This window comes from Panthera tigris, chromosome A2 (assembly GCF_018350195.1).
Source record: "Panthera tigris isolate Pti1 chromosome A2, P.tigris_Pti1_mat1.1, whole genome shotgun sequence".
Classification (NCBI taxonomy): Eukaryota; Metazoa; Chordata; class Mammalia; order Carnivora; family Felidae; genus Panthera; species Panthera tigris.
Window position 1 is genome coordinate 73,153,796 of NC_056661.1, and position 22,992 is coordinate 73,176,787.

The 22,992-nt window shown below is 36.6% G+C and overlaps 1 protein-coding gene across 7 annotated transcripts in view; it reads right to left on the reverse strand.

Moving 5' to 3' along the window:
- Positions 1-22,992, reverse strand: part of SUGCT (succinyl-CoA:glutarate-CoA transferase) — a 746,174-nt gene that overhangs the window by 605,813 nt on the left and 117,369 nt on the right. For 5 of the 7 annotated variants that reach the window (XM_042963765.1, XM_042963760.1, XM_042963775.1 and 2 more), the window contains one exon: positions 2,658-2,801. The exons of the other annotated variants lie outside the window; for them this stretch is intronic. In XM_042963765.1, the coding sequence (XP_042819699.1) occupies positions 2,658-2,801 (144 nt within the window). The remainder of the gene's footprint in view (positions 1-2,657; positions 2,802-22,992) is intronic. 7 annotated transcript variants of the gene reach the window in all.

Consider the following 22,992-nt stretch of genomic DNA (forward strand, 5'->3'; position numbering starts at 1 on the left):
AGAGGCAGAGGGTGGGTAAAACGGGTGAAGGGGGTCAAAAGGTACAAATTTCCAGTTATAAAATAAATAAGTCATAGGGATGTAATGTACAACATGGTGACTATAACTAGTAATACTCTACCACATATTTGAAAGCTGCTAAGAGAGTAGATGGGGAAAGTTCTCACCCTGAGAAAACAAAATCAACCGATGTTAACCAGACGTGGTGAGCGTTTTGCAATGTATACAAATATCAAATCATTATGTTGTACAACTGAACTTAATATAATGTTATATATCAGTTTTACCTCAGTTCATTTATTTTTGAGAGAGAGAGAGCGAGAGCGGGGGAAGGGCAGAGAGAGACACACACACAGAATCTGAAGGAGGCTCCAGGCTCTGAGCTGTCAGCACACAGCCTGACACAGGGCTTGAACCCACAAACAGCGAGATCATGACCTGAGCTGAAGTTGGATGCTTAAGCGACTGAGTCACTCAGGTGCCCCAATTTTACCTCAATTTTAAAAAAGATAGTTAATGAGTCTTAAATACACAAATAATGTTAGCAAACTTTGACTAGGTTAACTACAGCACCATCAGCTACAGCTAAATCACTGCTACCTAGTTTACTGAAAACACATCATTTCATCATAAGTTGTTTATTAAGTACTTATTCTAATTCAATGGTTTTCTACCTTTTTCTAATCTTTCGTAGCAAACCTAAAGGCTGTGTGACATACCTACTGGTAACAGTGGGTCCCCGACTGATCTCAAAAGACTGGGAGAGACTGCTATTTGACAAATACTGGGATACGCTATTAGGTTACCACTGTAAACAGGAACAAACATTCCTGCATTCAGGGAACTTACAGTCTTAGGAAATAGCATGAACAACAAACACAGACACATACCCAAAATGACTGGAATGTGTATATGTGTGTATGCATGCATGAGTTTGGACTTACTGTACCCTCACTTCGAAACAGCCCTACCAGTCATACCACCCCCCTCCACTCCCATCTCCAGGGACCCACACACCTCTGAGTTGTGAATCATTGCATTAGGTGATGGAAGAGAATTAAACTCTATAATACTCTACAGGAGAATTTCTTCCAAAGCTAATTATCATTGACATATAAGTAAAGCAGTCTAAGTACAGTTCAGGAGTCTTAAGGACTTTAAGCCTAGGACCCTCTGTGATCAGACAGGTCAAACACCCATGAAACCTTCATGTCTTCCATACTTATTGAATGTGTAACTTGTAAACAGTCACTTAACCTACATCAGGTTCCTTACAGCTATTAAATTAGAGGAGGGAAGAAAAAGGCTTTCAGCTTCTTCCCATAACTAACATCTGTGTTTTTCTATTCAAAAGACCATTCATTCATTTGGAGAGAATTATTTTACCCTTTTATTTAACCATTAAAATGCTCACTGTAACTCAAAGCTAATGTTGAAACTCCAGACATTGTAATTCACCTGCAACCATTTGATATTTTTCTTACCTCTAGATAATTCCTCAATTTTGTCTAAGAGAAAATATCTCCAAAGCAGTTTTCCAACTTTATTAGTCTCCCGTGTATGCCATTTAAATCTGAAATTCCTAACTGAGATCTCCATCTATAAAGTAATTTTTCTCACGGTAAAATATCTCCTTGCACAAATTAAACTATTTTCTTTTTTATTCTATTCCCGAAAAATTATCTGTTCCAAATCAACGTCCACCTATGGTACAGCACCTGGGTCTGCTCCAATAAAAAGGAGGCAAAATGTCAATGTGAGAGTTAGTTAACTCTTTTATTCTACCAGTTTAGTATTTGGCATAACATAACTGATAACTGTCTAAACCAAGGGTTCTTACTCCGGAGTCCATGGAAAGAATTCTGGCAACTAATTAACCTGAACAGAAAAAATTAGATCTTTATTTCCACCCAACTCCTAGATAAAATTTAGCATTTTCTTCAATTACGAGTATAAGCAGCAAACCACAGGAGATTAGTAGTACCTATGGCTTGATCACCAATAAATATTATACCTATTTTCATATCATATTATAGTTATTGTAGGTATCTTAAAGCATCATTTATGTTCAACATTTCCTCAAAATTGTAGTAGTTACTAGACCCAATAATAGATCTTATGGTTTAATGTGTTAATAAAAAAAACGATATGTTATTATAACACAAAATTGGTTTTTACATTGAAATAACTATATTTCAATATAATTGGCTTCCCTTGCAATCCTAAGTATATCATTTTATGCATTTAGAAATATAATTCTAAGAAAAGGTCCATAGACTTCACCAGAGTACACAAGGGGTCTACAGTACAAAAAAGGTGAAGAAACTCTGGTCAAAAGAAGTTACAGAGCTCATGTGACAATAAAATAGAACCAAACGTACTCTTGTCTCACTCTTGTCACACTCATTCTAATATAAACAGTCCTTAAAATTCTAATTCAACAGCAATGCCTATTACAACAAAATCTTCATGGCCCACTTATTTTAAGATGACAATAATTAACTATATCAAAACAAAATAGCTTTTGTTGTTGTTGTTTGTGGGTTTTTTTCTGTTGTTTTTATTTTTGCACATGTGACCATAAAATTTGATATGAAAGAGTATGACCCAGATACACGTCTTTACAGCACAATCTAGAATGCTTTTTGGATTGATACCTGAGATGACAGCAGGTTGCAATCAATGAACAGTCCTTTCCCAGTTTTATATCTTTGTATCAATCCAGCCATAATGGCTCCATATGCATACAGGCCAGTAGCAAGATCAGTCATGGCCACTCCTGGACGAACTGGATCTCCATCCTGATTGAGGGTTGGGGTGAGAAAAACAGAGAAAATTGAAAATTGAAACCATCAGATGATTTCTCAAATATTCTAAGATCAAACAGAAGAAAGAACTGTATATGACTTGTGCATGCACACACACAAGAGAAAAACCAACAAGCTGCTACTGTGGATACCTGTTGGTGGTGAGAATATACATTTACTGTATTTCTCACTCCATCTCCTACCAACCAAACTAAACCAAACCAAATAAGATAAAATATTTTTTAAATGTGTCTGAAGTTCCTTCTTTTTAAAAAAAAAAAAATTTAATGTTTATTTATTTTTGAGAGAGAGAGAGAACATGAGTGTGGGAGGGGCAGAGAGAGAGGGAGACACAGAATCTGAAGCAGGCTACAGGCTCCGAGCTGTCAGCACAGAGCCTGATACGGGGACCGAACTCAGGAACAGCAAAATCATGACCTGAGCCGAAGTCGGACAATGAACTGACTGAGCCACCCAGGTGCCTTCTTAATATATTTTACCTGTTTATAGTAACAAAATAAATAATTAAATTTGAATTTAAATGAGTTAATCTATTGGTAATGAAAAAGAGCATTTTTTTTTTCCTGTTGGGTAGGAGGCTCTTCCAGGAAAAAAGGCAGAAGACCTGGGCTATTCTCCTTATAAGCATGCTAATTACTGGCAAATATACTAATGGTATTTGCTTAAAAAAAAAAGTAATACTTATCCATAGAAGGCTTTTAAAAGCAGATTATTCCTGGCTTAGAATTACTATGATAAACAAGCCTAGAATCTATAGGTTTATAAGGGATGGGACACCAGCTATGCATTATCAAAGTATAAAATGTAACATTTCACAGCCTGCAATGTTCCCTACTGTATGAGGTAACCCATGTACTTCATTAGGTATAGTACCTACTGCTCTGGGATTGAGAATTTTGTCTATTGTGGGAAGAAAGCAAGCCTCTCTCAATGTTCAAGACCTCAGTCTGATTTTCCTGTGCCTTTTGGTTCCTTGTACCCTTAAAATTACAAGTAAAGCTTAATACTGATTAACATCTTCAACTGATGTCAGTCGGTTTTGATAATCCAATCCTTGACCTATACATACAGATACTAGAACTGTGCCTGGCAAACAATAAGTACCAGATAAAAATGAGCTAACACTATCATTTACATTATTATCAGTCATTGTAACATCATAGAGTTCTTATTTTTCACTACCTTGAATTCTGTTAAGCCTTTCATTACACAGAATACCTAAAAAAACCTACATTTCATCTGGTTGATGCATTTATTCAATCACTTCCTTATTCATTAATTCCAGCTGTTATTCAACCATTTTCAGAAGCTAGTTTTCCCTTTTCTGCAACCCATACATAATCTGTCAATCACCTTATAAGAGTACTAAATAATGTTAAAAGCAAGTAAATGAGAATATTTAATGACTAAACTTTTTTTTTTTTTTTTTTGCTTTTCAACACCATTTCAAGAAAGATATAGCAATGAAAATTGGCAACTTCTAGCTGTTTTCTAACTATTATGATTGGAAAAACTTGTAGTTTTGTAGCATTCTATGTACTAACACCAAAATAGTAGAAAGAGAAATTAAGAAAATAACTCTATTTACAATTGTACCAAAAAGAATAAAATCAGTAAATTTTAAATTAAATTTGTCACTGGGATTTAAAATTATTTATTATGTTAAAAAATGAGAGACAAGGGGCGCCTGGGTGGCTCAGTCGGTTAAGCGTCTGACTTCAGCTCAGGTCACAATCTCGCGGTCGGAGTTCGAGCCCCACGCTGGGCTCTGGGCTGATGGCTCAGAGGCTAGAGCCTGCTTCCAATTCTGTGTCTCCCTCTCTCTCTGCCCCTCCCCCGTTCATGCTCTGTCTCTCTCTGTCTCAAAAATTAAAAATAAACGTTTAAAAAAAATTTTTTAAAAATGAGAGACAAGTTCAAATCTAAGTTTATGGACACATTTCCTCACTATAAAATAATGTACTCATATTTTATCTGCTATGCTTCTCAGACCAATAGGAATAAAGTAGATAATAAATCTTTTAACTTATATATAAACTTATTGAAAGGGGGAGACTTCACCTGATTAATATTCTAAAAATATCATTATGTTATCCAGAATAATAGTATTAAATGTATGGACATTAAATAAACATGAACTCATCTACAGAAACAACATTATCACTCTTAAAAGTGACAATTTGTGCCAGATAATTTTAGTGAAACACTAAGTGAAACAAGCTTACTAACACGCTTTAGATTCAAAGATACAAATTGGCTGAAAATAAAAAGAAAGCATGGGGAAAAACAGATCTTGCAAACAATAGCCATAAAAATACTGGAGTGGCTATACTACTATCAGACAAAATAGATTTTAAACAAACCAAAAAAAGTCACTAGAGAAAATAAAAGATTTTATAAGGAAAATGGGGCCATGGCACTGGGAAGATATAATAATTATAAACATATATGCACCCAAAACAGAGCTGCCAAAATATAAAAAGCAAAAAGTGACATATTTGAAAAGAGAAACAGACACGTCAGGTATAATAGCAGGTTTCAATACTCAAATACAAATAGTGAATAGAACAACTAGAGAGAATATCAGAAAAGAAAGAAGAGATTTGAACAACACCATAAACCAAATACATCTATATTTAAATGACTATAAAACACTTCATGCAACAACAACAAAACACACATTCTTCTCAAGTGCACATGGAACATTCTCTAGGACAGATCATATCATAGGCAATAAGACAAGCTAAAATAAACTTAAAAGTAGTGAGTTCACACAAAATATGTTCTCAGATAACAACTGAATAAAATTAGAATCACTAACAGAGGCATATTTTGGAAACTCAAAAATATGTGCACAGTAAACAACATAATCCCAATATACCAATAAGCAACAAAGAAAATCACATAAGAAATTAGAAAATACTTCAAGATGAATAAGAGGCATCCATATAGGTAAAGTTTAACCTAGCTCTATTTACAGACAACATTGTACTACACATAGAAAATCCTAGACTCCACCAAAAAAACTATTATTTACTGAGTAAATGAATTCAGTAAAATTTCAGGATACAAAATTAATACCCAGAAGTCAGTATCATTCTATATACTAATAACGAAAGAGAAATTAAGAAAATAACTCCATTTACAAGTATACCAAAAAGAATAAAATACCTAGGAATAAACTTAAAGAAGAAGGTGAAAGTCCTGTACTTTGAAAACTATAAAACATCGATGAAAGAAATTGAAGATGACACAAACAAATGGAAATATATGTCATGCTCATGGATTAGATGAATTAATCTTAAAAATGTGCATACTACCCAAAAGCAATCTACAGATTCAATGCAATCTCTATCAAAATACCAACAGCATTTTTCATAAAACTACAACAATCCTAAAATTTGTATGGAACCACACAAGTCCCCAAATAGTCAAAGCAACCTTGAAAAAGAAAAACAAAGCTGGAAGCCTCACAATTCTGACTTCAAGTTATATTACAAAGCTGTAGTGATCAAAACAGTATGGTACTGGCACAAAAATAGACACATAGATCAACAGAACAGAACAGAGAACCCAAAATAAACCCACAATTATATGGTCAATTAATCTATTACAAAGGAGGCAAGAATACACAATGAGGAAAAGACAGTCTCTTCATAAATGGTACTGGGAAAACTAGACAGCTACATGTAAAAGAATGAAACTGAACCACTTTCTAACACCATACACAAAAATAACTCAAAATAGATTAAAGACCCAAATGTAAGACATGAAACCATAGAAAACCTACAAGAGAACACAGGCAGTCATTTCTCTAACATGAACTATAGCAATAGTTTTCTAAATATGTCTCCTAAAGCAAGGGAAAAAAACAAAAATAAACTATTGGGACTACATCAAAATAAAAAGTTCTTTCACAGTGAAAGAAACCATCAACAAAACAAAAATGCAACCTAGTGAATGGGAAAAGATATTTGCAAATGATAAATCCAATAAAGGGTTAAGATCCAAAATATGTAAAGGATTTACACAACTCAATACCAAAAAAAAAAAAAATCTGATTAAAAATGGGCACAGAACCTGAATAGAAATTTTTCCATAGAAGACCTATAGATGGCCAACAGACACATGGAAAGATTCTCAACATCACCAATCACCAGAGAAACAGAAATTAAGACCACAATGAGATATCACCTTACACCTGTCAGAATGGCTGACATCAAAAAGATAAGAAATAACAAGTATTGCCAAAGACATGGAGAAAAAAGGAACTTTTGTGCTCTGTTGGTGGGAATGTAAACTGGTACACTCCATACTGTGGAAACAATATAAGAGTTCCTCAAAAAATTAAAAATAGAAAGACCATATGATCCAATAATTCCACTACTGGCTATTTACCCCCAAAAAAACAAAAACACTAATTCAAAAAGATGTATATACCCCTATGTTTGTTGCAGCCTTACTTACAATAGCCAAGTTATGGAAGCAACCTAAGAGTCCATCAAGAGCCAAATGGACGGGGTGCCTGGGTGGCTCAGTCAGTTAGGCGACCAACCTCAGCTCAGGTCAAGATCTCACAGTTCATGAGTTCGAGCCTTGCATCAGGCTCTGTGTTGACAGCTCAGAGCCTAGAGCCTGCTTCGGATTCTGTGTCTCCCTGTCTCTCTCTGCCCCTCCCCTGCTTGCACTCTGTCTCTCAAAAATGAATAAATGTTAAAATTTTTCAAAAAAACAGAGAGAAACAAATGGATAAGGAATATGTGGTATATTTGTACATGTACACACACACACACACACACACACACGCACACACACACTGAAATATTACATTGTCATAAAAAAGGGTGAGATACATCCATTTGAGACAGCCCAGATAGACCTGGAGGGTATTACGCTAAGTGAAATAAGTCAGAGAAAGACAAATACCATACAATTTTGTTTATATGTAGAATCTAAAAAACAAATGAAATAACAAACAAAAAGCAGAAACAGACTTTGTTTGATGGTTGCCAGAGGGATGGAAGGTGGGGGCTAGGGAAAATGGTGAAGAGAGGTGGCTTCCAGTTATGGAATAAATTAGTCATGGGAATAAAAGGCACAGCACAAAGAATATAGTCAATGGTATTGGAACAGTGTTCTATGATGCAGATGGTAGCTACATCTGTGGTGAGGATAGCATAACATATAAACATGTGGAATCACTATCTTGTACACCTGAAAATAATGTAACATTGTGGGCCAACTATACTCAAATAAAATTTTTTTAAAAAAGGAAAGAAAATGCTTCAAGACAAATGAAAATAAAGGTAAACATACCAAAATTTATGAGATGCAGCTAAAGCAGTATTTGAGAGCAACTTACAGCTGTACATACCTGTATTTAAAAGAAGAACTATCTCAAAATAACAGCTAAGCATTTAAAGAATTGTCTACCAAGCATTTAAAGAAGAGTTAATATTAATTCGTAATAAATGCCTCCAAAAACTGAAAGAGAACCCTTCTCAGCTTATTCTTTGAGGCTAGTAATATACTGAGGTCAAGCCACACAAAGACATCAAAAGAAAATAAAACTATACAGACCAATATCTCTTATGAATATAAACACAAAAAAAATTCTCAACCAAATACTAGCAGATTCAATCTGGCAATATACAAAAGGATTATACACCAAGAGCAATTGGGATCAATTTTCTCAGGAACAAGGTTGATCTAACATTTGAAAATCAATCAATAAAACAGACCAAATCATTAAAATAAAGGAAAAATGCAAAATGATCATCTCAACAGGGGCAAATAAAGCATTGATAAAATTCAACACCCTTCATGTTGAAATACTCAACACACTAGGAAGAGAAGTGAACTTCTTCAATCTCATACAGGACATATGTGAAAAAGACAGAGGACATATCATAAGTAAATATGAAAAACAGAATGTTTTCCTTCTAATATCAGGAATAAGAGAAGGATGCCTGCTCTCATCCCTTCAACATTGCACTGCAGGTTGTAGCCAGTGCAATTAAGAGAGAAAAAGAGAGGCGCCTGGTGGCTCAGTTGGTTAAGCGTCCGACTTCAGCTCAGGTCATGATCTCGCGGTTCGTGAATTCAAGCCCCGTGTCGGGCTCTGTGCTGACAGCTCAGAGCCTGAAGCCTGTTTCAGATTCTGTGTCTCCCTCTCTCTCTCTCTCTCTGACCCTCCCCTGTTCATGCTCTGTCTCTCTCTGTCTCAAAAATAAATAAACGTTAAAAAAAATTTTTTTTAAAAAGAGAGAAAAAGAAATAAAAGGAATCTAGACTGGAAAGAAAGAAGTAAAACTATATTTGCAGATGACATAATCATATATACAGAAAATGCTTAGAAACCCACTAAAAAACTCTTAGAACTAATAAATGAGTTCAGCAAGTTTGCAAGATACAGGCAATATAAAAAATCTATTGTATTTCTACACAGTAACAATAAATAAACTAAAAATTATATTAAGAAAAAAATTCCACTTACAATACCATCAATATGAATAAAATACTTAGGAATAAATGTAACAAACTTACATTCTGAAAAGAAAGGAATTAAAGACCTAAATAAAAGGAAAGACATCCCACTGTCATGAATCAGAAGACTTTATATTGTTAATATGGCAATACTCCCCAAATTGATCTACACATTCAATGCAATTTCACCTACTAAAATCCTAGATGCCTTTTTTTGTAGAATAATATCTAATCTTATAATCCATATGAAAATACCAGGGACAATAGCCAAAAAAATCTAGAAAAAGAAGAATAAAGTTGGACGATTCAGACTTCCCAATTTCAAAACTTACTGCAATGCTACTGTAAATAAGGCAGCATGGTATTAAAACAAGACAGATATACAGACAATGGAAGTTTTCAGATTTATTTTCAATTCATTTTTTTAAATTATATTTAGTTAACATACAGTACAATATTGGTTTCAGGAGTAGAATTCAGTGATTCATCACTTACATACAACACCCAGTGCTCATCACAAGTACCCCCCATACCAAGATAATTCAATGGGGAAAGAGTAGTCTTTTCAAAAAATGGTAGTGCAAAAGAATGAAGTTGGAATCCCTCCTTACACCACATAAAAAAAAAAAAAAATTAACTCTAAATGGATCATAGACCTAAACATAAGGGCTAAAACTATACAACAGAAAAAAATATAGCCATAAACTCTCATGATTGTAAATTTGGCTATGATCTCTTAGTTATGACATCAATAGCAACAAAAGATAAAAATAGATAAATGAAACATCATCAACTTAAAAATGCGTAGAATTTATAAAGAAACTCAATAATTTACAACTCAATAATAAGAAGGCAAATAACCCACTTTTTAAATGAGCAAAGTGGGCAAAACAGACATTTCTCCAAAGAAGATACACAAATGGCCATTAAGCACATGAAAAAAGATGTTCAACATCACTAGCCATCAGGGAAATGCAAATGAAAACCACAATAAACATACAACCCAACAATAAAAAGACAACCCAAGTTTCAAATGAGCAGAGTGTTTACACACTCAAAAACAAGATGTACAGATAGCCAATAAGCACATGAAAAGATGTTCAACATCCATAGCTATCAGGGAAATGTAAATGAAAACCACAATGAAATGCCATATTACACTAACTAGAATGGCTGTCATGAAAAAGATAATAGCAAGTGTTAGCAAGGATGTGGAAAAATCAAAATTCTTATACAGCGCTGATGGGATTGCAAATGGCGTGCTCACTGTGGAAAACAGTCTGGCATTTCCTTAAAGAGTTAAACATAAAGCTACCTTATGACCCGGCAATTGGACTTCCAGGAACATACCCAAAAGAATGAAAACATACGTCTTCACAAAAAACTCAGTGTGCAATTCATAGCAGCATTATTCATCTTGGCCTAAGAGTGGAAGTAACCCAACTGTCCATCAACCAATAAGTGAATAAATTGTGGGATGGCCACACAATGGGATATGTTAGGCAATAAAAAGAAATGAAGTACCGATACATGCTAAGACTTTACACTAAGTGACAGAAGCCAGTCCCAAAAGGCCACATATTATATGATACTATTTTTGTGAAATGTCTAGAATAGGCAAATCCATAGAGACAAAAAGTAGAGCCAGGGTCTGACAGGAAGTGGAATAGGAAGTGCTGCTAATGAGTTTGGGGTTCCTTTTAAAAGATGAAAATGTTTTAAAAACATTTTTTTAATGTTTATTTCTTTTTGAGAAAGAGACAGAATGCGAGTGGGGGAGAGGCAGAGAGAGAGGGAGACACAGAATCTTAAGCAGGCTCCAGGCTCTGAGCTGTCAGCACAGAGCTCGACTTGGGGCTCGAACCGAAAAACCGGGAGATCATGACCTGAGCCAAAGTCGAACACTTAACCAACTGAGCCACCCAGGCGCCCCTAGATGAAAATGCCTTAAATTGGTTGTGGTGAAGGATGCAGAACTCTGTGAATATAAAACCATCGACTTGTACACCTTAAATGAGTGAATCATATGGCCTATGAATTATGTGTTCATAAAGCTGTTTCACTTTTTAAATACCATTATAATGCTGATAATTAAACAAAACAGAAAAAAGTCATTGGAAATAAAGTTTTTAAAAAGTCTTTTTAAAGGCCTGCTAAAAGGACATGTATTTAGTGGAAACTCGAGAAGCTACATTTCATTCAAAGCTCTTTGGTAGCAATAGCTAAGGATGTACCACTCATCTTCCAGTATAATTCAGAGGTGGCTATGCTCATACTTTGGAAATCCCTTATAATCATATTCCTGTCATTGAAGAATTGTCAGCATGCCAGAGAAATAAGGAAGTGCCAATAAAATACCATTTAGTAAGCAGGAAATCCCACAGAGAAGCACACTGTGGCTGTGAAATGACTAAGTATTCCCAGGTGCAATCTAACAGAATCAGAGCGGGGACTGTGTACATACAAAGTATGAAACTCCCCTTCCACATCCAGAGCTCCAGCCCTATTGCCTTGACAATACAAAACAATGTGTCTCTCCTCCTGAAATTTGGGATAAATGGGGTGGTGTTATCTCTGCATGTCAATAGATATAGGAATTTAGGGGCACCTGGGTGACTCAGTCAGTTAAGCGTCCAACTTTGGCTTGGGTCATGATCTCACAGTTCCTGAGTTCAAGCCCCAAGTCCGGCTCTGTGCTGACTGACAGCTGGAAGCCTGGAGCCTGCTTCAGATCCTTTGTCTCCCTCTCTCTCTGCCCCTACCCCGCTTTAACTCTCTGTGTGTGTGTGTCTCTCTCTCAAAAATAAATAAACGTTTAAAAAAATGTTTTATTTTTGAGAGAGACACAGCATGAGTCGGGGAGAGGCAGAGAGAGAGGGAGACACAAAATCCGAAGCAGGCTCCAGGCTCTGAGCAGGCAGCACAGAGCCCGACGTGGGGCTCAAACTCACCAACGGCGAGATCATGACCTAGGCTGAAGTCAAATGCTCAACCAACTGAGTCACCCAGGTGCCCCTAAAAAACCTTTTTAATAGATAATAGCTTATAACACTTAGCCAAAACACATTTGAGGAAAAAATGGGTAATTAACTGATCTTGTTAAGCAATATGCACTAGAATTCCATCCATCATCATTGTTTGGAAGAAGTGGATCTAAACTGATATGTTGTATATGTATATGTATATGTATATGTATATGTATATGTATATGTATATGTATATGTATATGTATATGTATATGTTAGAAATACTGTCTTCCCAGTTATTCACTTTCTACATCCATTCATGTATTTTTGCATCCTCAACTGTTACCAGTGTTGTTTTCTTAAGCTCTCTCATCCCCATTCATTCATGCAATTCAAAAGTAAAACCTGAGCATTAGTTACAAATAAATAAATAACTAGCGAAATCTGACTAAACTGGAGTATAGTTTAGGTAATAGTCCTGCACCAGTGTGAATGTCTTAGTTTTGATCATCATACTATGGTTTTGTAAAAACATTACAAATGGTGAAGGGTATGGGTTGAAGGTTATACGGTATAGGTAAGGGTATTGGTAAAAGGTATAGGAACTCACTGTACTATTTTTGCAACTTTTCTTATAAGTATAAAACTGCTTCAAAGTTTAAAAAGTTGAAAAGTAAAACCTGAATTATTTCTTTAAAAAATAAATATGACAATTTTAAGTGGTAGAAATGTTTTAGTGTTTTTATGTTTCTTAATAATGCAAACTAGAGAAGGGAAAAAAAAAAAAAAAAAACCTAAAAGGTCATTTTGTTTCCTTTACATCACAGTGTCCTAAATTAAGAATTTTAAAAAAGATTATCTTCCATACATGATTTAAGGCTATGTAATATTTTCATTTATTTCTCCATATCCCCACAACTTTCAGAGGTTACCAAATAAATTTTTTAAAGGAAAGAAGGGAGGGTGGAAGAAAGAAAAATCATGTGATTTTCTAAGTTATTATTTAAAACCTTGTTTGGTCAAAAAAAAAGTACATAAGAAACTGTAAATCAATTCTGGAAGGTGTTCAATAAAGTGGCATGAATTTAAGGAGTCACCAAGCATTTTTCTCCTTAGTTATATTACTCAACCTAATTATTTCATAAAACAACAAAAATGTTAAAACTTTTTTTTAAGTACTTGGCTTCATTTCCAAAATAAAAAGTTATCCTTAAATGTATCTGTGTCTGTATGTCATACATTTATTTCATACTGAGTCATTCATTATACTAATGTAATCTACAGAAAATTTTGTTTCTACCTTGGGGCACATGAATTTTTTCAGTGACCTATTTTCTAAAATATGAATTCTTCCACCATTACTCTGGAAAGTTCTTAGCCATTCTAATTTTTTCCCAATTGTCAAAGGCGGGTAATGATAAAATCTACTTCATCACAAGGTATGAGAATTAAATAAGAAAAGGTGTATAAAAGCACTTTATACACAAATGTGACTTTTTATAAGATACTTGGTGTGGGGCTAGGAGATCCATCAGAAACATTTAGCAATAGTCCAAGGGAAAGAGCCATAGAGAGAACCTCAATTAAGGACAGAGGGAATGGGTTGATGCCAGAGATCCTTAGAAATTTGAATTCTTAGACTTTGATTACTGATCAAACAAAAAGAGAGGTTAAAATTAAATTAATCTGAGGGGGAGACAACTGGATGGCTCAGTCAGTTAAGCACCAGACTTCAGCTCGGGTCATGATCTCACATTCCGTGAGTTCAAGCCCCACATCAGGCTCTGTACTGACAACTCAGAGCCTGGAGCCTGCTTCAGATTCTGTGTCTCCCTCTCTCTCTGTCTCTATGTCTCTGTCTCTGTCTCTGTCTCTCGAAAATAAATAAACATTTTAAAAAATTTTAATTGAATTAACTTGGGAAAATAATCAACATGCAATTAACTTTCTTAATATGAAGGTAATATTTTGATTACGAAAAACACTGCAAGTATGACTTAGAGCCCCAACTAGTAGGAAAAATATCTTTAGTACAAAGGGCAACATGGCGCACAACAACAACAACAACAAACTATGATATATTCAGATCAAACAAGTCTTCCAGGGCACAAGAATACAGTCAGTCACCACGGTCACTGCCCCCACATTTCATGGGTGCAGGCACTGAAACCACACAGTATCCAAACCTTCTGTTCTAAATACACACTGTACCCAAACCACTCACTGAAGCTAAAAATCTGCTGATAGTGACATCCACATATAAATTTCTACAAAGTACTATTTCCCTTACATGAAGAGAAAATCTATGTAGTGGCTGAAACACTGAACTCAGAGCTATAGATCCAACTCCTCCATGCTTTCACTTTCTCACCTGTAAAAAGGCACAGCAAAATCTATCACCTATGTGCCTCACTGACTCCTCCAACCTAAATCACATCTTTTTAGAAGTTAAAAGGATCTCATGGCTCAGTCCCCTATCAGCGAAGGCAGAAAAGCAGGAAAGTGTGTAGTTGCTAAGAGATCAGTCGATGCTACTTACTAGCAAACAGATACCCAGTAAGAAAGAGAAAATGTTGTTTTTGCATCGAAATGCATTAAAGCTAGGCTTTTAGGGGTGGATGGTACCAACAGGAGAAAAATCTTTAGATGTTTCACCTGGAGACTGGAACTTTCTTCATCACATCCTGAAAGACTTGAAGTTTCAAGCCAACACATCTCCATCTCAGCCTCAACAAAGCACAAGTCAGAAGCCAAAGTCACAACAAACTGGGACCCCAGAAGGAAGGGAGGAGAAGAGAAACTGAGAAGGGAGAGAAGATCAGAGAGTCCACACCAGATAGGCAGCTCAAGGGTAAATGTAACAAACCAATTTGTGCCATTCTCTGGCTGCTTGTGAATGCTTCATTACCTGTTAGGAAATTTCTTTCTGGTAATGAATTAAAGGTTTTTGTACTTCTAAACATTAAAAATATAACTTAGAGGTATTAAATTTACAGAATATAACATTCTTATAGTGCACTTTAAAACCAGTATCTAGGTGTGCCTGGGTGGCTCAGTCGGCTGAGCGTACGACACTTAACTTAGGCTCAGGTCATGATCTCACGGTTGTCACACACACACATACATACAAGCCCTACATCGGGCTCTGCACTGGTGGCACGGAGCCCACTTGGGATTCTGTCTCCCTCTCTTTCTGCCTCACCCCTGCTTTCTCTCTCTCTCTCTCTCTCTCAAAATAAATAAAAATAAACTTAAAAAAAAAAAACAGTTTCTAAGGGGCACCTGGATGGCTCAGTAGGTTAAGTATTAGGATCAGGTCATGATCTCACAGTTTATGAGTTCAAGCCCTTGCATCAGGCTCTTGCTGTCAGCAGAGTCCACTTAGGATCCTCTATTCCTCCTCTCTCTCTGCCCCTCCCCTACTTGTGCTCTTTCTCCCTCTCTCAAAAATAACTAACCAACTCTTTGCACAATCCTTCGAAGTAAGCAATCCTTGTGAAGGACAAGGAACTGAAGAACACGTTACAATCATTTAGTAGCTGAGTCAAAACAAGACCCCAGGCAAGTGGCCTCGAATCCACTGCCTCTACCACATTACTGCATTCAGCTATATTCCTAGGGCTTCATGAGCAGGTTTGGATTCTTAACTATCTTGTATTTAGTAAGCTAGTAAGAAGCTCTCTTCAGGTCTCCTGCAGGTCTACAATGCTGTATGAAACTTCCTGCTTTTCAAGGTACTTTAACTATGTTAAAGTTACATTTAGCTTTCCACAACAATTCTGTAAGTACCAATATTATCTCCATTTTACAGATTATGAAGGAAGGATATAGATGATAAATGAACTTGTCAAAATCACAGAGAGCATCGGGTACAACTCGGACTAGGACGCAGGAATTCTGACCCTAAAGCTTCTGTTCTTTTCACTACCATCTTGCCTCCATACATTATTCTAATTCCAGTTCATCATCTTTTCTTCAGGCAATCACTAGAGCCCAAAACTTTCAAAGATGTGAGTTGATTTGTCATTTCTACAACTTCAGTAATCAGTCCCCATGTGAGATCATTTGTTCTATGCGATTCAAGTGAACTGCAAACAATCCAATGCACTTACAAAGAAATATGATTTTGTCAGTGTGAAAAATGTAAACCACACATTTTTCAGAAAAAAACTGTAAAAATCCATTCATTGGATGGATTAATGACTCCAAAATAAAAAGTAGACAAAATTAAAAATTTTCAAAAATGTTTAACACACCAATTATAATATTTTCTTATCCAGTGATTAAATACCATCTAAATCATTTTAAGTTAACTCCCACTGTGAGATGCCCAAAATATCATAGTTTAAATAGGGTAAGACTGGGAGAAAATGGAATGGATGGTTAGGGAATTCTGACATTTTAAGGGATGGCCTAAGAAATAATTTGGAAAGTTTTTTTTACTTCTTTCCATGTTGTTCTTCAAGAATAGTTTCTGTGTTAGCGCTTTCTGTGCTAATGCATCAGAAAGAAGCAAAGTCAAATCTAAAAGTCAATGTTTTTCTTTTATGAAGTTTTTTAAATTTTAATTCCAGTTTAATTAACATACAGTGTTATATTAGTTACAGGTATACCATATAGTGATTCAACAATTCTACACATTACTCAGTCCTCATCATGGTAAGGGTAATATACCACTGTGTGTGTGTGTCTGTGTGTGTGTGTGTGTGTGTGTGTGTGTGTGTGTGTGTGTGATCTTCTTTATCCATTAATCAGTTGATGGACAGTTGGGCCCTTTCCATAATTTGGCTATTGTTGATAATGCTGCTATAAACACTGGAGTGCATGTGCCCTTTTGAATCAATATTGTTGTATCCTTTGCAATACCTAATAGTGCAATAGGGTAGTTCTATTTTTAACTTTTTGAGGAACCTCCATACTGTTTTCCACAGTGCCTGCACCAGTATGCATTCCCACCAAAAGTGTAAGAAATTCCCCTTTTCCCACATCTGTTGTTTCCTGTGTTAAACAGATGAAGTCTTGAGGGCTTTTCCTATCCTATGATTTGTACCTACTTCATTTAATTTCATTTCCCATCAATGAATGATGTCTCAAAGATGCACACTATGTACTTTGAATGCAATCACTTCTTGTAGAGAAATCTTTTACATCAGTATTACGACTTATCCAGTACAATTCTTCCTGAACCCTCCACATGCATGGAATTGCTAGGTTAAGCCAAATAAAAGCATGAAATAATCCAGTGAAAACAATTACTTTAGTTGTTTAGTCAGGACAAAAATTAGGTAGAACCAGAAGCATATTAAGGCCAAATTTGGTGGTGCACAATAATAAGCCATCAGCACATAAGGAAACATTTATCTTTCTGCTCCCTATGACTGTGCATTTGTTTTATCCAAATGGATTATCAAGTCATTAAGATACAAGTTCTAAAAGATGAAGAATAAATGGTGGTAACATATCCTTTTTACCTGCTCAAAATTGCTATTTAATGTGTCAAGAGATAATCTGCTTTGTTCCTTCCATCCTGCTTCCTTCTTTGGTGATTAGGTTCAGACACTAACAGTAGAGAAGGCTGATACTGAGATCATTAAAGCTTAGTCCATAATTGATTTTTGCCACAGGCAAAGCCAAGAAAAGATCAATCAATGCTATGAAAAGTCCATTGTTACTTATAGATTTCTCCACAAAGTGGAAAGATTATAGAAAGATTGAAAGTACTTTGCCACTTCCTGATCCTTGAATCTGGATGGTCTTGTGACATGCTCAGAACCAAATAAAAAGTTGCAGAAGGGTTAGAGCATAACTTCCACAACTACTACAGCACAAAACATATATGGAATGGGGCCTTTGCCGTGTTTACTGGAACACTTGTGCAAGTAGAGCCCTGAGCCCCCATGTAAACGGTCCACACGAAGAAGCCCTGAGATTACACGGAGAGGTGCCTGGCAGCCGCAAGACGCTCCAGCCCCCACTGCTCCTGCTTTGACTACAATTACTTGAGAAAACCCCATGCCAGAACCACGCAGCTAAGCCCTTCCCCATTTCCTGAACCATGGAAACTATGAGAGTTAATATAATAATTGCTCTTGTTGGAAGTCATTAGGTTCTAGGGTGAATTATTACACAATAATTGTTAGCAGAATAGAAATCAAGGCTCACAACTGGCCAAGAGGAAAACTGGCAATACATTATAGAAGGAACACTGAGGACACAAAAGGGTACAAGCTGCAGTTCTTAACCCTCTTCTGTAGTGAAAGTTCTTCAACATCCCTTACTCATCAGGAGAGGAATTGTAATTTACTCACACCACTGTGAGCTTTCTGAAAAATTCAAAATTCTTTTCCAGTGACTCTGACTATAAACCAAGTATTTAATATTTTTTGCACTGGCTTATCCTCAATATACAAAGGGAAACACTACTTCTAGCATTTGACTAAAATCACATTTGACTCTACTGAAAGCTATTGTGTTTGCACAGACTTAAATATCATTCCTCCTAATATTTTAGAACTTTTCATGCCAAAAGTGCAGGTGTCTATTCCTCTCTGAACATGTAGTAAAAGAAAGAAAATTAAACTTCCTTCTCAAAAGTAAATGTGGAAACTATTCCTCAGTTACAGCTAAGCAGGGTTATGGTGTCTGACCCCCAGCCAGAGGGATAACAATGCGTGAAAAGAAGGTGGTTCAGAACTAAGACTAACCAAGCTAAATCTTATTTCCTCAAGGCTGCATACTCCCCTTTAAGGACCCTCTTAACTCCTCCTTTTTAGCACTTTACCCTGATCTCACATAGGTAAAAATGCCAGGGTGCAAAATATACATTGTGATCTGCCCTACAGTCCAATGTCCTAGGGAAGATGCTAACTCAGAATTCAAGCTCTCATTAACTTTCCATCAAAATTCTTTATGGTTCAAAAGGTAATTCAAGACACTCTGCATCTTTCTTTTTACAGTGTATAATGAAGTATGAATCAAACACTACATACATCCTTGACTGGTAAATCTTTCCCACAAAAGAACTTAAGAACAATCTATTACTTGGTTTCCAAATAGAGCAGTAAATAAAGACTCCTAAAGATATAAAAACTCTCAAAAGGGCATTGGGCCTACCTCACTACCTTTAGACGGGTGCATTTCTAAATTTTCCAGTACAGATGCTTATCCTCCTCTCCTTAAGGATCTCCAGAGGAATAAGAACAGTTACTGACTACCTAGTACATACCAGGCATGCGCCAGAAAGGGAACAGGAGCTAGCGTTATTTCCCAGGTGCTTGACTACACATTATGTCATTTAATCTGAGGACATCTTTCCCCCAGCATTGGGATTTTTTTTAATATGAAATTCATTGTCAAATTGGTTTCCATACAACACCCAGTGCTCACCCCAACAGGTGCCCTCCTCAATGCCCATCACCCACCCTCCCCTCCTTCCCACCCCCCATCAACCCTCAGTTTATTCTCAGTTTTTAAGAGTCTCTTATGGTTTGGCTCCCTCCCTCTCTAACCTTTTTTATTTTCCTTCCCCTCCCCCATGGTCTTCTGTTAAGTTTCTCAGGATCCACATAAGAGTGAAAATATATGGTATCTGAGGACATCTTTCAGGACGTGTTAGTACTCTCATTTTTACCAATGAAAACAATGAGGTTCAGAGATGTTAAGTGGGACTATGGTTCCTGTCTCAAAGCCCAGTGTCTTTCCACCAAACTAGTAGAAATGGCATGACCTTCTTCTTCATGCACTGCACTGTTCAATACCCTTCATTTAGCTAACTAAAATCTCCTCTCTGATGTGAGCACGTTTTCTCTTGTTCATTATTCTTTGAGCAATGAAAATAACTATTCTACATTCTCTCCCCAAAAATAGATGAAAATAGAAATCAAATTATTTCTTTGCCCTATCTCAGGTAAACAAATCCAGTCCCTATAGGCTTTCATTGAAAAAAAAAAAAAACACTATTTTATATCCCTGGGATAATTTTGGCCATTCTTTTCAGGATCTTCTCTGATTATAACACTTTTTCAAAGCATGATGACTCAAAATGAACACAACGCTCTCAAAAGCAACCATTTAGTGAGATAGAAAAAAAAAAAGGAGGGGGAAGATTTTTCTATTATAAGATTCAAAAAACAAAAACATTAGAAATAAACTTATTTAGGGGCGCCTGGGTGGCGCAGTCGGTTAGGCGTCCGACTTCAGCCAGGTCACGATCTCGCGGTCTGTGAGTTCGAGCCCCGCGTCGGGCTCTGGGCTGATGGCTCGGAGCCTGGAGCCTGTTTCCGATTCTGTGTCTCCCTCTCTCTCTGCCCCTCCCCCGTTCATGCTCTGTCTCTCTCTGTCTCAAAAATAAATAAATGTTAAAAAAAAAAATTTAAAAAAAAAAAAAAAAAAAAAAAGAAATAAACTTATTTAAATGTTTTTTAATCCTTACTTCAAGCTGTACATGTTTTCAAATATTTTTACCGTATTTTTCCAAACAGTCACAACCCCCAAATTCTTTATTCTCATTTTCTGAGTATGAGATGTTTATGTGATCTACCCAATAGGAAAGATATTCTTTTTATTTTCATGTCTCTTAAAGAACTTTAGGGGAGCCTGGGTGGCTCAGTTGGTGAAGTGTCATGATCTTGCAGCCCATGGTTTGAGCCCCGCATCAGGTTCTGTGCTGACAGCTCTGGAGCCTGCTTCGGATTCTGTGTTTCCCTCTCTCTCTGCTCCTCCCCCTCTTGCACTGTCTCTGTCTCTGTCAAAATATAAAAAAACATTTAAAAAAAAGCGTGAGGGAGTGGGGGCTCCTGAGGGACTCAGTCAGTTATGCGTCCAACTTTGGCTCAGGTCATGATCTTGTGGTTCGTGAGTTCAAGCCCCACATCAGGCTGTCAGCTGTCAGCACAGAGCTTCAGATCTTCTGTCCCCCTCTCTCTCTGCCCCCACCCCCAACCACTCGTTCTCTCTCTCTCTCTGTCTCTCTCTCTGTCTCTCTCTCTCTCTCTCTCAAAATTAATTTTAAAAAAGAAAGGACTTCAGATGGAAACTCAAATGCCATAGATGTTGCTACACTTTACCAACCTCTTTTTATCAAATGGAAAATGATCCTTCCTGAAACAATGAGAGATTCCAAATTCATATGTAACAGTCAGTGAGTACCAACTATGTAGGAGATCTGTATTGTACTCTAGGCATACAAAAGTAAGTGTTCCAAAGACACTCTCCCTGAATTAAGCCACTTATATTCTTTTTTTTTTTTAATTTTTTTTTAACGTTTATTTTTGAGACAGGGAGAGACAGAGTATGAACAGGGGAGGGGCAGAGAGAGAGGGAGACACAGAATCTGAAACAGGATCCAGGCTCTGAGCTGTCAGCACAGAGCCCGACGCGGGGCTCGAACTCACGGACCGTGAGATCATGACCTGAGCTGAAGTCAGACGCTTAACCAACCGAGCCACCCAGGCGCCCCAAGCCACTTATATTCTAAAGACAGAGAGACATACAGTTAACAGCATAATGAAAATTATACAGGTACATAGAGAAAGAAGTGACAAATGTAGCCTAAAAAAGTAAGAAAGGAACCAGGTTATAAATGATGAATAAAAGCCCTGGAAACAGACTAGTGCTTTCAATAGGGGCACTACTGGCATTTTACAGGGAGAATTTTATTTATTTTTTAAGATATTTTTAGTGTTTATTTATTTATTTATTTATTTATTTATTTTGAGAGAGAGAGAGAGAGTGTGTGTGTGTACACAAGTGGGGAAAGGGCAGAGAGAGAGGGAGAGAATCCCAAGCAGGCTATGAACTGTCAGCACAGAGCCTGACACGGGGCTCGATCTCACAAACCCACAAACCGTGAGATCATGACCTAAGCTGAAATCAACAGTAGGACAATTACCCAACTGGACCACCCAGGCACCCTTGGAGGGAGAATTTTAGATTCATGAGCCCATCCATAGATTAAGGATGTTTACTCATCCCTACCCTAAGTACTAAGTGCCAATAACAATCGCATGTCATTTTAAAACTCCCCAAAGTAGGGATAGAGACTACCACCCAGATGAAAACAATTTCTAGAGCATAGGCTACCTCAAGTTCAGAACTGACAAAGTGCAGAGACCCATCATCCTACTTCTTAGTTACAGACAGTAGCCAAGGGAAATGAAGTAAAAGAAAGGTGAATGACTAAATGAATAGGAAGATGGGTTTAAAAGATTAAGAGGGATAATAAGGTGAAGATATTTGTGGTGTGGAAGATGCAATCAGAGAATACATACCAAAATGGAATCTTTATGTTACACAAAATATAAAATGCAGACATATCAGTTGGTTTGATGAACCAAATTAACTGTCACTACCTAAAAGATGACTATAGAACAGGCACTGAGCATGGTTTCCCATGTAATTCATGTGATGCTTCTACCATCACTTGACCACTTTACAACCACCATTTTAACAAGATGTTTTCTCTGTCTTTTAAAGGAGAAAATTAATGTAGACAACTTGTCTTATGTTAAACTGAATGACAGGATGAACGTTCAAACCCAGATTCCTAATTCCTGGGACCATTCAATGAAGGTGTTAAAACAGTTCAAGATAATGACAGGCATGGGGACTTGACAAGACAACTGTGAGGGTCAAAGTTCCAGGATAATATGGCAAAAGAGAGACAAGACCAGAATGACTATAGCTAGAAGCACGGGAAAGAGAGAGTTTGTGCA